This window comes from Electrona antarctica (assembly GCF_951216825.1).
Source record: "Electrona antarctica genome assembly, chromosome: 16".
NCBI classification, from domain to species: Eukaryota; Metazoa; Chordata; class Actinopteri; order Myctophiformes; family Myctophidae; genus Electrona; species Electrona antarctica.
The window spans coordinates 28,094,230-28,110,190 of NC_136797.1; the positions used below are offsets into that span (position 1 = coordinate 28,094,230).

At 40.4% G+C, this 15,961-nt stretch overlaps 2 protein-coding genes and 1 long non-coding RNA gene across 3 annotated transcripts; 2 read left to right on the forward strand and 1 right to left on the reverse strand.

Moving 5' to 3' along the window:
• Positions 1 to 1,742: 1,742 nt before the first annotated feature.
• LOC306939640 (sodium-dependent organic anion transporter-like) lies at positions 1,743 to 5,844 on the forward strand. Its single transcript, XM_079524277.1, has 6 exons — positions 1,743 to 2,061; positions 3,355 to 3,473; positions 4,059 to 4,147; positions 4,270 to 4,445; positions 4,823 to 4,980; positions 5,686 to 5,844. Exons 1-6 carry the CDS (start codon positions 1,805 to 1,807, stop codon positions 5,832 to 5,834), a joined length of 948 nt encoding a protein of 315 aa, XP_079380403.1. The 5' UTR covers positions 1,743 to 1,804; the 3' UTR covers positions 5,835 to 5,844.
• Positions 4,845 to 7,642, reverse strand: LOC306939641. The gene is made up of 3 exons (XR_013791899.1): positions 7,257 to 7,642; positions 5,712 to 5,843; positions 4,845 to 4,970 (listed from the first exon to the last, which is right to left on the reverse strand). It is a non-coding gene; the product is annotated as an uncharacterized lncRNA (long non-coding RNA).
• On the forward strand, positions 6,066 to 15,847 carry LOC306939639 (transmembrane protein 144-like). The gene is made up of 13 exons (XM_079524276.1): positions 6,066 to 6,205; positions 8,023 to 8,111; positions 9,965 to 10,129; positions 10,474 to 10,596; positions 11,140 to 11,239; positions 11,435 to 11,515; positions 11,705 to 11,816; positions 12,459 to 12,553; positions 13,069 to 13,187; positions 13,297 to 13,416; positions 14,085 to 14,182; positions 14,583 to 14,636; positions 14,939 to 15,847. Exons 2-13 carry the CDS (start codon positions 8,036 to 8,038, stop codon positions 15,026 to 15,028), a joined length of 1,233 nt encoding a protein of 410 aa, XP_079380402.1. The 5' UTR covers positions 6,066 to 6,205; positions 8,023 to 8,035; the 3' UTR covers positions 15,029 to 15,847.
• The last annotated feature ends 114 nt before the right edge of the window (positions 15,848 to 15,961 follow it).

Consider the following 15,961-nt stretch of genomic DNA (forward strand, 5'->3'; position numbering starts at 1 on the left):
AAGAATGTTATCTTCAGGTTGCCATAGCAACGCCAGCCTCTGTGCTTTCCCGGTCTATGGCCCTCAATGACGGAACCAAGAAAGATGTCACGATACCAGTCTCATCATCCATGTGCTGGTCCAATGAGCGCTCGACAACCAGCGCCACCGTGGGATATTGCGGATATGAACTATTTACCAGCCAATGAACATTTATCAACAACTGACGTGATCTACAGTATTAATGCCTGGGACATACTGTGAAGGGGAGTTCAGGTTCAGTTCGGATCCATATTGGAACAATTGAATACTCTAAATTATAGTGATGTATTGTGCTATTATTATTATTATTATCTGAACCATGTAGCACATTCTCTATGTAAATTGACTTTATTACCTACTAAAAATTACAGTTAAAACCTTAAACTTCCTCTCAGAACTTTATTTCGTCTGTCTCCTAATTCGTTTTTAAGGTATCCTTCTATTTTTTATGGTACCGTGGCTGTCATTCAAGATTTAAAGGGCTAATCACTCATTTTTAAGGTAAATACAGCACGGTATTTGGTCTCCCTGCTGGGTTATTGAAGGTATATATATTTACAGTCCTTTCTAATTAGCATTTCAGAATAGATATCATTTATTTTTATCCATTAAATGGCCTTTCTCGCCATCTTTCCAACAAATTGGTCTTCGATCCTTTCCTTAACTTAAATTTATGTAACAGCGATAGACTGTCTATGCTAGGCAGAGTCCTAAAGGGAAAAATACATACAGTAGTACAGTACTGTGCCTTATCTATGTTGTACTTCCTGTGTGTTTGGGTCTGCAGTACTAGAATGTAGGGCATTCACTTCTAGTCTTTTTTACTAGTTGCCTAGTTTACTAGTCGACTAGTTGTTTAACTACCTATTATGTAAAAAATAAAATAAATTAAAAAAAATATTTGTACATTGAAAAACTGTACATGGTGACTATAACTATAATCTACCTGATCTTGAGGCCTACAAAATCGCGAAAAAAAATTATTTTATTTTTTTCTTATCAACTAGTCAACTAGTACCAACAAGGTCGACTAGTTGCTTAATGCCCTAGAATGGACTGATTGCAGTTCAGTACAGAATAGATACTGGTAGGCAACTACTTGAGTTGCGTTGCAAACCAGTCTTTGGAACTACTGTTTTGTCTACTCTGAGCAGCAGTCACTTAGTTACACTATTAAATGGCAAATGTGACATTGTGGCATTAACTAACCCTAAATCATAGTGTATGACGTCACTAGTTCTCAACATGGGGTCCAGGGACCTTGAGGAGTTACAGGCCTATAACTCGGTGTACAAATGGAACCAAGGGTCCACTTGGTTCCATTTGTGTAACTCTTATTAGTTAAATTATGGACTGTTCAGTGTGGATTGGATTCCCCCACTATGGATCAAAATCATGGGGTTCTAATGCATTTCAAACTGGCGATCCTTGAAATTCAAAGGGTTAAGAATCACTGCTGTAAGTAATAAACACCCAGAAGGGTTAATCCGATTGGTTTCCAGTGGCAACGTGCATTCCACAGCACCGGGCGGAGGGAGTAGAACATGGCAGGCTGAAGAATGCAGAGAGAAGCCTGGGCAAGGAGGAGGATCCTGTGTTCCCTTTGAGATCCCCATCGCAGTCGTGTTAACTTATTATTATTACATTATCACCCAACCTGACCACGATGAACAACAGCAGCAGCAGCAGTGGATGGCCCAGTACGTCTGGGAACGGATCACTAGGGGTCGACCTCGGGGGAGACGGAGGCCTCCACAAGGCTCTCAGCGTGGTCCTGACCATCATGCTGGGCATGGTGGTCTTCTCCCTGGGCTGCACCGTGGAGGCGTCCAAGCTGTGCTTCCACCTGCGCCAGCCATGGGGAGTCCTCGTGGGCCTGTTTTGCCAGTTTGCTCTGATGCCCTTAACGGCGTATCTGCTAGCCACTGGTTTCAGTGTGCAGCCTGCCCAGGCAGTGGCCATCATCATCATGGGCAGCTGTCCAGGAGGGGTCATCTCAAACATCATCACCTACTGGATGGATGGAGACATGGACCTCAGGTAGCCTACAGAGCCAACGTCAACCTTTCACACACGTCTTGTTTTGCCGTGTAACGATTTTTTTGGGGATGTTGTGATATGGCATAAGTGTCTTTTCCTGTCGTTTTTCCTTTTCCTGGCTTTAGTCATTTAAGTATTTTATACTTTCAAAAGTAGATTTTCAGAAATGGCACAAATAGATCTACAAGCTCACAACACAATGTGGATCTGCTGTTTTTGAAAGATGTTGAATTTAAAAGAAAAAAATGTATAAATGTCTTTCATCACAATACAATGTTATCGTCACAATATCCATATTGTCAAAACAAATTGTAATATTTCACTTTGTCCATGTCGTCCAGAAACTAGAATCTGTTTATTGGTAAGTAAGTGCACAATCAAGGACATACAGAATGTGACCAGTATCTTTACACGGGCCCTGAGGGTCAGCCATATCATCAGTCTCTAGTGCTTTGCCATCTATAATGTTCTCTTACCATGTACTACTGTACTATAATAGAATGAGCAGAGGTGGAACAAGGTCTAATTCAAAGGTATCTATGCCTGTTTAATATGTGAAGGCAGATCAGTCCGTAGGTAACAAATATTATTGATGCAACCTGTATTTCTTGGGAAATGTGTCCTATCTAGCAGTGTTCATTTTTAGTTTTTATTTATTAGGTTATCTTTTAGGCAAGTTTTAAGTGATTTTGTTGACAACTTGACAGATTTAATTTGGCAGGTCTTAATGTCATAAGATAAAGGAGCGTCGTAATGGCAGATTTACACTTGGTTGCATGCTGAAAATAGCCAATGTACAAGGTCACAACGCGTCACGCTGCGAGGTGTTGTGAGCTTGTAGATCTGCTATTTTGAGAGCGCAACACCCGAGCGCAACCAAACATATTTTGTCTTTTAGTTCTACTGGATCTCTTCTCCACAAGCCCCTCTCTAACATATTAGTTGTCAATATATTTAGTTTTAGTTTTAGTCAGTGAAAAATGGTTGTCGACGAACATTAAAACCCATTTTGTACGGGAACCCCTTTTGGTGTTTTAACTAAGCATTATGTTATACTTTAGCTATTGAAAAATAGCAGATCTACAAGCTCATAGCGCGCCACCGAGTGGCGCGCTACGAGCTTGTAGGTCTGCTATTTTTGATTTTTTTTTTAAATGCGGCACAAATCTTTGATTATATATTCTTTCAGAGCGAACGTTTTTTTTATTTCGACGTCAGGCCTAAATGGGTTAACACTGTTTCCTAGCAGGTGCTTGTGTTTGTTACTGATGTATTGTTATTCCTCTCTTGTAGCATCGTCATGACGAGCTGTTCCACGGTGCTCGGTCTGGGCATGATGCCACTCTGTCTCTATGTTTACACTCATGGCTGGGTGGAGGCAGGACACATTACAATTCCATATTTGAACATGGGTAGGAAATATGGTCCTTATTCTCCATACTTTTATAATTAATTTTATTCTAGCCTTCTGGAGTTTCCTGTGCGGTCTCATGGAAGATGTTAACTATTATTGCATCATCCTGTATTGGTGTTTTGGTCAGCATACATCTAATTATTGAAGAACATGGCTGTTGAACTTGTCAGCAGTCAAACAATGAATACCGGTACATTTTCAATTAATTAACATGAATAAATACAACATGGGTTGAGTCGTGACATCAACCTATGAATAGCACTGCTGCTAACTGGGCCATCAGAATTATACATTTCGAAAGCAATAAGCTGTGATCACTTCTATACTTTTGATCTGCCCTAAATAGTAAATACCACATCAAATCCACGTGGATCAGTTGGAAAAACAATTCCCTCCAAAACCCAATGCTTGGAACTAACTAACTGTATAACCAACTAACTAACGTATAAACTAACTAACTAACTACAGTAACCAACTTCTGTAGCTAACATTGTGTGTAAGCAAGGAGTGATGGAATCCTTAAATGTGATCATTTCGGTTTACAGTTCTTTATTATATATATTTTTTATTGTTGAATGTATAGGCCTTACTCTTCTCACCCTGGTTACACCTGTGGCCTGTGGTGTTTATGTCAACTACAAGTGGCCTGAAACAGCGAAAACTATATTGAAGGTACTGTATTGTCCATGCCATTCAATCTATACTGCTTTCACCATGACAGATTTTGTATTTCTCTGTAATTTGACTGGGGATGAAGGTGGTTTCTGTTACCATTATTTCCCCCATGCTTTCAGGTGGGGTCTGTGGTTGGAGGTCTTCTGCTGCTCGTGGTGGGTATCGCCAGTGCTCTGCTATATAAAGGTTCCTGGCATGCAGATACTTCAATCCTCATCATCGGCTCCGTCTTCCCGCTCATTGGCTACAGCGCTGGCTTCATCATCGCCGTCATTCTCAGGCAGCCATGGCAGAGGTGAGAAGGGACAGGTGGTGGGTGTACTCGAACAGTCTTATGTGTCCAATGTCAATTCTATGAGACAACTTCCAAGCGTAACATAAAGAGTCTAGGGAGTATAAGTACAAATAATAAGTACAAAGCGGGCTTATTAAAGTACATCTCTTCTATCAAAAACATTACCTCACATATTTAGGAAACCACAGGTCAGTTTACCCCCCCGTGTCACTCCTACATCACTTGAGTATAGTTTCAGACCTTGTAGGAAAGATGTTATGGCAAATGTATAGCTACTTTGTCGTAAGACCGTGTCGCTCCCTGAGAATAACGCTTATCGTATATATAGATTTTGGTATTGTCTATCTTTAACTTCAAATTCACACTGGTGTTTCCAGGTGTCGGACCATAGCCATGGAGACAGGAGCCCAGAATGTTCAGATCTGTTCCACGGTGTTGCAGCTGTCCTTCCCTCCAGAGCAGCTGCTTCTAATGTTCACCTTTCCCCTCATATATGGGACCTTCCAACTGCTGAATGGCCTCCTGCTGGTCTCAGGTGACATTACAAGAAAAACATGCATATTAAAGTACAGGTTAGAAATAACTGAAACCACTTGATCCTTAGCATCCCCATTCGGGGGATGAACATTTGCCAAAATGGCAGATCCACAAGCTCACAAGCATGTGGACCAAGTGCAATCCTACGATTATAGCATAAATTGCCTGGTTGTATGTCTTGTTTATTCAATCTCTACCTATCTGGTAGTATTTTTATAATTATGATTCAAACCATGCCCAGTGTCACACTTGAGTGAGGGTAGTGTGTGCACTAAAGGCACTTGATTCAAGACTCAAAGAAATTTCAAGATACTCAAGATACTCAAAATAGTCCGAGTCCAAAAACAAACGTGACAACTTCTCTTTCTTCTCAAAGCTTCCTTGGCCAGAACCAGGAAGCACTGTGGTTAACAAGACACAGGTGTCAAACATTTCTCAAACATGATTACTCACCTTAAATAATAAAGGTGAGACTTAAACCCAGTGTTGTGAACCTAATTTTACAGAATAATGAAACACAATTTAGAGGAGGAACACAGGAAACAGTCTATATCATTAGTAAAATGAGTCGGTGGCAGGGTAATCTGCCACACCCAGTTGAGCACCCTGTGAAGCTTGGTGGTTCCTTTATATTTAAACAGTACAGTAGCCTATATCTCTAACAATCAGCTGACATTGTGGGTTTGTGTTTGTTTTTTTCCAGTGTATCAGATTTACAAACGGACATACCTGAGGAGAAAACCTGATGTCTCTGAAACCAACATGGCTTTTGAAATCGATCCCCAGCCTGTTTCCTCTTCAACACCAAACAATGGCTCCATACTTACACCAAAATCAAAGTCAAGCTCATAGCAAGAGACACTGTAAGAAATCATTCCGTGCACCAGGACTTACTGTCAGTAAATCACATAAATCACAGACGGTATTAACCTCTTTCAACATGGTGTAACTATTTTGTTTGTTTTCTCGTCTGGAGAAGTCTTGTCAGATGATTTGTGGTTTGTCCGAAAGCGTCTTTCCAACTTCCCTTTCTTCACCATCTATTTCTAGAACAACTGGTTGTTGATGGCACATGACAAGGCACGGCTTTAAGGCCTGTTAAGCACCCTAGCTCTTATCATTATCTAAGTGTAGACATCCTATATTAACTGCCTGGTTGTTGAAGAAGGTTGTTGAAGGGAAGGGTGTTCCCCATTGCTGCAAAGGCTTTGCACTATACATAGGTGAGAAGCTCCTTGGCTTTATCTTATTTTGTGTTTTTGTGTTTGTTCCTTGCCAGTGTCTATCACAATGTTATGCCTATATGTCTGTCTGTCTGATTGATTGATTGAATAGTTTATTGAACATAAATGTAAAAACAGCAGTGCAGTCAAACACAAAATTCAACATCATCAATAACAAACAAAACAATGAAAATCATTTCCGGAAAAAAATAAAAACTGAATGTACAGAGTGGGGGGGAAAGGAAGGGGGGGGGATGGGGTGGAAGGGTCATTTCCTCTCCTGTGGGCCTGCTGAAAGGTGACTTTTAAAGCCTGATAAATAATGAAAATAGGCTAGCAATTGGTTACATAGGCTACAAATACGACACTTGCCTACAGTATGCTGGTGAAGTGGCGGCCCAAACAACCAACATGGGTTTACTATAATATTCAACAGATAAGAAGCAACCGTATAGTAAACTTGTAACTGTTGGGCTGATTCTCACAAGTCACAACAGCAGACATTTTGATTGCTTTCCAAAAAACAATATCTATTCCCCATGATGCTTCGAAAACGCATACACAAACACTAAACACAATTTATTCTACAGTGTACTCATGTGTTTACAGTTAAACGTTTAACTGTCATTATGTTGTCTAATGTGAATTCTATTGCACATGATGTGCATATCTCCAAAATGCCTCTAGTTAACTGAGTTTATGGAACCACAGCCTACTTGAGCTAGAGGTTAGAAATCGAATGCAGCCTTGTAATGGTACTGTATTACCTCATAAAAGTGGTTAGAAGTAAGCTTGTGGTTGAATTTGGCTTAAGTATCCGTATAGTGTATCAAATCTAAATCCACGGGTGTACAAAGCTGACCTTGAAGCATTTTATTTTATTTTTATATTTATCTGATTTATTTTCCTTTTTTTTACTAAACTTGCGGAAAGTTACTTGTAGTTACGTTTATGATACAATAATGGTCTCATCCTACTATAAATGCACCATGTCTCTGTCTGTGTGCGTGTGTGTAGGGTTGTAATGCACGTAACTCCTAAATCCCCTCACCTGTGCAATTTCCAGCCTCTGCCTCAGCCAATTGATTGCCATGGCAACCCCACACCTGACAATTGATTAGCCTACTTAACCATTCCACTTGTCAGTTTGCCCTCTTCACACACAGGCATATACAGTCAGAGATCTCCATGTGGGACACAGACAGACAGTTAAAACGGGTGCTATGACAAGTTGACAACGGGTATTATTAGGTTCCCAAGTTGCATCGTTCTTTCTCGCCCCCCTAGTGGCGAAAAATAAAAATTCTGGGAACTCAGATTATTCTCAAGTAGGCCGATGGGCACGTACAGGTCTAGTCCCAATAATGTACTTACTTTTTATATCCATATTTAATGAGTCTTTATTTAATATGCAGTGATTAAAAAGTGATTTTTGAAAATGCCAAATTTTACATTTCTAAAGTTAAATAAACTAACATGTGATTCATTTAATGAGTCAGTTGTCTCAACATGGGTCAGTTTAATTATTTAATTTTTATACTCAAGGATGCTAGAAAATAAAGTCAAAGTAACAATATTGTAAAGCTGCTGCATGTCTGGGGATGAACGATGGTTAATAGAGTGCAAAGGTTTGTCACCAAACTCCACACATGATGGAGTTCAGTGGCAAACCGTTACCTGGCACTGAGCCAGTTCATACAGGCACACTGTACCTTTGCTCTGATCACATAAAGGACATTACAATGAGCCAGGTCATACCTCTGTTTTGATCATTATGTAAGGGCATTGCGCACATTACAGTACATTCACTACAACAGGGAGGACAACAACATGAACCGAGGATGCATCCTTTATGTAGCCCTTCATCTGGTGACCGTGTCCTCAGCCCAAGATGCCCTCAATGACCGTAAGTATTATTATCCCATTCTGGGCGGGAACCCCTTTTGGTGTTTTAACTAAGCATTATGTTATACTTTAGCTATTGAAAAATAGCAGATCTACAAGCTCATAGCGCGCCACCGAGTGGCGCGCTACGAGCTTGTAGATCTGCTATTTTTTTTAAATCGTTAAAATGCGGCACAAATCTTTGAATATATATTATTTCAGAAGACTTTTTTGAGTGGTGCAACCACAGTACCAATGTTTAGAGTACCAATAGGGGGTGCTGTTGCACCACTCGCTTCAGACTGGTCTGATTTGTTTTTATTTCTATGTCAGGCCTAAATTGGTTAATATCTCTCTCTGTCTGTCTCTCACTCGCTGTATACTTGTCTCTCCAGTTGTCTATTTCCTTTGTGTGTGTGTGTGTGTGTGTGTGTGTGTGTGTGTGTGTGTGTGTGTGTGTGTGTGTGTGTGTGTGTGTGTGTGTGTGTGTGTGTGTGTGTGTGTGTGTGTGTGTGTGTGTGTGTGTGTGTGTGTGTGTGTGTGTGTGTGTATATATATATTTCCTAATGTAAGACTGTTTTGATTATAATATAGTATAATGGTGTGCAATGACTTATTTCTGTATTTGTAATATAAAACCATCTATGACGTACCTGGGTCTTGTGCATTGCACAAGCTGGACATGCATGGAGATGCTGTTGTTAATATATCATTCCTTGAGAGACTTTATGGGCCAGGATAGTAAACTGAATGGCAGTCATGTGACAATTGTAATTACGCTTTGATGCTTTACGTTGCAGATTTCCTACCAGTTCAGTGCATTACATTGCACATTCCTTGTTCTGTATCCTGGAACTACAGTTCAATGAAGAAGACACTCAGGCTAAAATCAGGCTTCCTAAAGCATGGGTGTTGATTTTTTCTTTTTTTACATGAACCACTTGGACCCTAGAATCCCTATTCTGCATGAGGGGAAACATGAGCCGAAAATAGCAGATCGGCTATTTTCAGCAAAGAGGTTTGGTGTAGAGGTAGCTCTGGTCCATGGCTCTAATGCCTTCAAAGAGGTTTGGTGTCGAGGTAGCTCTGGTCCATGGCTCTAATGCCTTCAAAGAGGTTTGGTGTAGAGGTAGCTCTGGTCCATGGCTCTAATGCCTTCAAAGCTATGGACCAGAGCTAGTGTAGAGGGGAAAAGGAGCAGACCAAGTACAGAGTCAACATTCAGGTTTACTTAGAAGGATTAAGCCAAGTGGTTTAAAGTTTTTTTTCAACCAAGGTTCATGTTTTAGGTTGTTATTAGAGAAAGTAAAAGATGATAGCTATTTTTTTTCTTTTGTTTTAGCCATTTGCTCGAATTCCCCTGCCCCCTGTCAAAAAATCATTGCTAAAATGATGATGAATGAAAGAAAGCAGTAAATGAAATAATAATAACTCATCTTTTACTTTCTACAACCTTAGGCTAAAACATGAACCTTGGTTGAAAAAAAACTAAAGTTGTCCTTTAAATGACTATCTTTACTGTCGAACAAGTCTGCTATGAAATCTGCAACACCAGTTTATATGTAGTTGGGGGTCCCAGACTCCCCGTTTCATCTCTCTCTCTCAGCTATAAGGGGTCCTTGGCCTGAAAACTGTTAGAGGCCCCTGTCCTAAAAAGGAATCTATGCGTCTTCAAGTGACATTTGTGAGAATGTCACTTGAATTTTATCAAGAAGGAAAGTCTAAGAGACAGGCTCCATTTGGTCCATAACTGTCAATCATTTACTGGTATCTGGGGACCCCATGGAACCCCCCCAAGGCCCTCTGAAGGACCCCAGACCCCATGTTGAGAAGCAGTGGTCTACCTCCGTATCTCCCTTGTGTTCTGTGTTCCAGGGTTGATCAGTGGTGGAAGGTGGCAACCCGCCGATGCATCCAACGCCTCTCTGGCCCAGACAAACACCTCCCACTCTCTTATTGAGGGTTTCACCTGTCTGGGTCTGTCGGTCATTGGCTTCGGTTCCGCCCTGGTGCCGGTCAAAAGTGTAGATACCGGAGATGGTGACTGCCTCATACTACATAATGTATACTCAATGAAATTATGAAAATCAACAACCATAATTGAGTACCACAGACGAAAAACAGTCTAAGTCCAAATTTCAGACTGACCCCTCCACGAAAAGGCCTTGTTGTCCTGAACCCTTATCTATCATTTATATATTATGGATCAATAGTGTGGACTTAGACTGTTATTCGTCTGTGGTACTCAATTATTAAGTGCACTTTACCACACCAAAGCAAATCAGCATGTTGTCATTTTTTTGTATCAATTCCCATTGACTGCTATGTATGAATATGGGTTGTAAATATAGACTGTAAAGGGGTTGCCCTTTCTGCCCTGACAGGTATGTTCTTCCAGTTTGTCTTCTGCAACACTCTGGCTCTGGAATCTCTCCTGGTGTATGTCATCAGGGGCTGCCCTGATATCTGGGCCTTGAGCATGGTCGGAGGTTTCCTCTTTGCCGTAGGTCAGTGATTCTCAAAGGGGGTCCGGGGACCCCCAGGGGGTCCTTGAGGGAGTTCCAGGGGCCCCAGCTAAATGATAGTTATGAACCAAATAGACCCTTTTGGGTCTCTAACTCTGAGAGTTAAATTGACATTGATTTTACTGTATAAATTAGGGTCCCAGAGATATAAATGCCATTAAATGGGGGTCTGTAGCCAAACCGTGGGTCGTTGAAATTAAAATGGTTGAGAATCACTGCTGTAAAAATATTCTCTTATGGGGGTCCCTGGCATCTTTTCAAATGGGGGTCTGCGGGCTAATAAATGTCAATTTAGGGGTCCTTGATATGAAAAGGTTTGAGAACTGCTGCCTTAGGTATAATGTGAGTGTGATTGATTGATTGACTTTAGTGTGTGTGTGTGTGTGTGTGTGTGTGTGTGTGTGTGTGCGCGTGTGCGTGTGCGTGTGCGTGTGTGCGTGCGTGCGTGCGAGCGAGCGAGCGCGTGCTCTGGTGGGTCTTTTTCCTTATTGTATCTATTTTGTGTCCTTATTCCTGTTTTCGTAGCTAATCTGGCCACGGTACCGATCATAAAGACTATTGGACTTGGAATGGGCTTCCTTATTTGGTCAGTGTTCAGCCTGCTCATGGCATGGGCTAGTGCAAGGTACAACCATATACACTTTTTACTCTTAGCTTATTTGCTTTTATGGTCTTCATATGTTGGACATGTCATTATAGGTGAAAATATTCTGCAACTTTTCAATGGTTTTACACAAATGATACATTATGATAGTCATTCTTATCATGTTGTGTTCATCTCTTCTGACTCTTCATTCACTCATGTCTGTATACACTTTAGATTTGGATGGTTTGGTCTTGATAAACAAGATGTACCAAATTCACTACTCAACTATATTGGAACTGCACTTGCAACAATAAGGTTATGTACTGTCAAAAACATAACAACATAACAAAAACATTTGATTCCTTTTTAAAGTGCATTTTTAAGGATGTGAAATATACAGCGAAAATATCTAATTTAATACAAATACAATGTTGCTATTATTTGTGTGAAATAATATGCACATTTTCTTTTCACAACTACCATGTTTTCTCTTTGTCTCTTTAGTGTGTTGATCCTGTTTTTCATTAAGACGGAGGAACAGGAAATTAGATGTGAGGACGAGGATGATGAGGAGAGGAAACCGCTGCTTCACAGATGCAGAACAAATTCAGACCAGGTCAATTAGCTTCACTATTCTTTAATTTGCTGTGCAATTATCACATTCTCCACAACAACAGGCCTCTTAATTAAGAATACTAGAGTGGTGCCCGTTGGGCACTGGCCTACTTGTAACGATGCAAGTTGGAAATGCATGCCCCACCCGGTTTTTACATATGTATCGCATTTATGCCCATATATGGAGTTCTTTGTAAGGCATGCCCAAATATGGAGTCTATGCAGAACATATTTGTGATGTCAGAACAGGCCAGCTCCATATATGGACCCTGGGCAGGGGCCCTGTCCAGATCCCGTGCAGAGGCCTTTTGTGGCGGTTCTGGACAACCGTGGGTCCGACCGACTCGACACCGGGCACTGCACTCCCTGTGGGGGTGTGGAACGCATGTGTTGAATTTGAAGTCCGTGGGCGAACGGTTCTCGAGTTATGTGGATTACAGACGTACGTACAGACGTACGTATACACGCGTATAGACTTGGTGCATTTATAGATAGATAGATAGATAGATAGATAGATAGATAGATAGATAGATAGATAGATAGATAGATAGATATTAAATATGTGGCCTGGAACAACAACTAATCGTGTAATAAACAAATGGTCATATTCTGTAGTGGCTGTATTTTTCTCATGTCCATTCAGCTGGATTCCACAGACAGTGACTACATTCGGTCTGTTGATATGAACGGTCACGCCAGCTGGACTGACAGACTGACTCCTGTCAACAAGAAGATCATGTAAGTCTTTGCCTGCCTCCATTTATACTGTACGGCAAAGTATGAACTTCTAAAGATATTTCTGATGCTTTTTCTGAGCCTTTATTTGAGTCGTAGTATTAGTGGAGTGATAGAAATAATAATTAGGGCGCTTGGGTGGTGCAGTGGTTAAGTCCCTGCCCACCACCATGGAGATTGTGGGTTCGAATCCACCGTGGTGCATCCGACTTTGTCGGGCATCTATGCGCACACAATTGGCCCGTGTTCGTGGGAGGGAAGCCATGCGGGGAGGGTGATATTTGTCACTACATACAGTACCCCTACGGGCTGCTGGGGCGGAGTACCTTTCAGCGGGGAGTGTTGGGCGGGAGGAGTAGGCTGAAGGCCTCCTGGTGGGGGCTCCTCACTGGCATTCACGCACGCACGCACGCACGCACGCACGCACGCACGCACACACACACATATTTTGATGCTTTATTTGTTTGTTTGACATCTTTTATTGACTTCTGTAAAAAACTGCTCTTTTTTCCTCAAAGAGGCTGTTCACTTGCAACTATGGCTGGGCTATTTTATGGTGGAGCTTATACCCCAATATTATACATTAAAAACAACTCCTTGAAGAATGCCACGTCCTTTCCTGGAGCTAGCCAGTTAGGTAAGACCAAAGTAAAGGCCTTTGGAACTATATATATATATATATAACTATATATAATATTACATTTACATGGTTGACATTGCTATCTTGGTTTCTGTATCTTCTTTAGATCTGGACTACCTTTTCCCTCACATGACTGGAAGCAGTACTCTGACATCGGTAGCATTTGTTGGATATTGTGTAGTGATGAAAAATGCACCTGTTTTACCATCCAAGTGTATATTGCCAGGTGAGTAGTTTATCTTGGTTCAGGTGGTGCTTTTTAAAGTAAACATATTGCTATGTTTGACTGTTATACTTCGTCGTACGACAAATAGTGAAAATAGCAGATCTTTAAGCTCACAACACTTCACGATGCTTGTAGATCGACTGTTTTTGCAATATAATAGATAGATTAGATAGACAGACAGACAGACAGACAGACAGACAGACAGACAGACAGACAGACAGACAGACAGACAGACAGACAGACAGACAGACAGACAGACAGACAGACAGATAATCTCTGTGTGGAACCTGCATTTCCAAGGGCTGGATAAAACGGGTGGATAAATCCGTACCCATATTTGCATACTGGGCCTGAATGGTGAACCACAACTTCCGGGAGAACCAAATCCAATCACAATTGAGCACAATCTGCAGAGGGCTTTTTTTTCTTTCTTTTTTTTTGTATATGGTTTCCAGGCTAATAATGACATGACATAAATATGGATACCAGGTTGAAAGTGGTTAAGCATAAATTATACATTGTTGAATATGCTCACTGGGAAAAAAAATCAGGAAATGGGACGCGTGGCATTATTTTTTACTGAGCAAAGTGGTTGGTTGGTTTTAGAAGCCAGCTCCTACAATGATCCCCTATAGCCATAGCACAATGTGTCATTTCTGTATTTTCAGCATTCTGTGCAGCATCTCTGCAGTTTGCCTCCCAGTGTGCATTTTTCACAGCCTGCTACTGCCTTGGGACAGTCATCACATATCCCATTGGAACCACAGTAAGTTCTGACGAGAGAGACACCAATTCATGCTTATCATGACATTTGCTTTTCTTAAAGCTGCAATCCACCACTTTGATATCCTACCCAGATGATGTTGGATGTTCGTGTGTGCTGACATTTCTACTGTTGAGCTATAACAGAAAGCTGAATTGCGCTTTGATCCTCATGCAATATTTATTTGTGTTACTCTATATTTCTCAATAGAAGAGCAGGTAGACCATTTACAAACACCACAGTTGTGTTAGTTATATTGCATTAACATACTAGTCTAACGGTTTTTAGGGATCTTGTTCAAACTGAAATAATTATAACTTCTGTTTGTGTAGTCATTTAGTTTATATATGGTCATAATAACCTTGCCAACGAACACCACTCTGACCAAATACCTGTTCCACAGGGTCCTGCATTAATTTCTCTTATGTGGAGTATATTCTACTTCAAAGAAATAAAGGTACGTTCTAATGAATAAAACGGTTAATTTTATGTCATTTAGCAAAACATTTCTAAACATGCATTAGCAGATCTAATAGGCTCACAGCATGCGAGTCAGCTTAGCTAGTTACACTATTTTTGAAAACTTGTAAAAGTATTAAGTGATTAAACTCTTCTTTCATGGTCCCCACTCTTTCTGTGTGCATGTATTTTAGGGTGGGATTCTGTCATTTGTGTGACTGTATCTCACTCTTACTTCTCACACTCCGATCAATAAAGGTCTATCTATCTTTTCTATGTGTTCATCTGTGTCCTCTGCAGGGAACCAGGAATCTTCTCATCATTGGAGCTGTTCTCATTACTGTTCTGAGTGGAGTCACACTGATCTCTCTATCAAGGATTGAGTTCTGAAATTATACATTGGATTCTGAGACTATACAATTTCTGAATACAATCTATAAATCATATTAATCCTGTTTTAGATTGCTAGCCCATCCAGGCCAGATCTGAATGTTTTTATTTATTCTCTTTGTTTTGACAACCATACAAAATTCATACTATCATTGTCAGTGCCGGTTCTGTTTTCAGGAGGCCATTCCCAAACATCAATAAAACATCTGGATGCAGAATGTTTGTCCCAACAGCAGTAGGTCAAGGAAGTGAATAATATATTATATTCTTCACATATTGTGAATATGTTGTGTGTGAATTATTTTCACATTTTGCCGATATTAGACCCCCTTACTTTTGTTTCTTGTTTTGTGAGTGCATGATTTCACAGAATTGACTTGTGAAGCAAAGCCCATTTACTGATTTAGCGCTATACAAATTAAAGTTGAGTTATGTTTTATTGCTAATCTTTGACGTTTGATAATGATAGAGCACTTTCACCGAATATTTGTGTAGTACAACGTGGCTGCCTCAGCTTAGGCCTTTTTTTTGCGCACTGATTGACTGTATAATATATAGACACCTTATTTGTATACCCTTATTTGCTCTGTAGTATTTCATTATTCATTTTGCCTTACTTCTACTGTATACTACAGTACTTTTTTTTTTGTAACCGGTGCCCACACCTGCACTAATGGACTAGTTTTCCCAAAAGGTATTCTGTGGTCGCAAATAATGTAAAGTAGACTAAACAGTGAGTACATGATATGAACATGCATATGGTATATCATTAGGCAGGCATATAATTTTCAGACCTAAATTTACCCTTCAACTTCTTAATTGTTTATGACCTAATTAAATGATGGCTATCACAGGTATTGTAGCAATTTCTATCAATTGCAGGAATATTAGGCATTAAATGTCATTAAAATGATTGTACATGTATTTGGCCCT

Bases quoted from the DNA above. Each gene is read 5' to 3' on its own strand.
- LOC306939639 (XM_079524276.1), top strand. From the start codon at position 8,036: ATGAACCGAGGATGCATCCTTTATGTAGCCCTTCATCTGGTGACCGTG. The intron at 11,516-11,704 runs GTTATGTACTGT...TTGTCTCTTTAG, and splicing joins ACTGCACTTGCAACAATAAG to TGTGTTGATCCTGTTTTTCA. The intron at 14,637-14,938 runs GTACGTTCTAAT...TGTCCTCTGCAG, and splicing joins TCTACTTCAAAGAAATAAAG to GGAACCAGGAATCTTCTCAT.
- LOC306939640 (XM_079524277.1), top strand. From the start codon at position 1,805: ATGCTGGGCATGGTGGTCTTCTCCCTGGGCTGCACCGTGGAGGCGTCC. The intron at 4,446-4,822 runs GTGAGAAGGGAC...TGGTGTTTCCAG, and splicing joins CTCAGGCAGCCATGGCAGAG to GTGTCGGACCATAGCCATGG. The intron at 4,981-5,685 runs GTGACATTACAA...GTTTTTTTCCAG, and splicing joins TGGCCTCCTGCTGGTCTCAG to TGTATCAGATTTACAAACGG.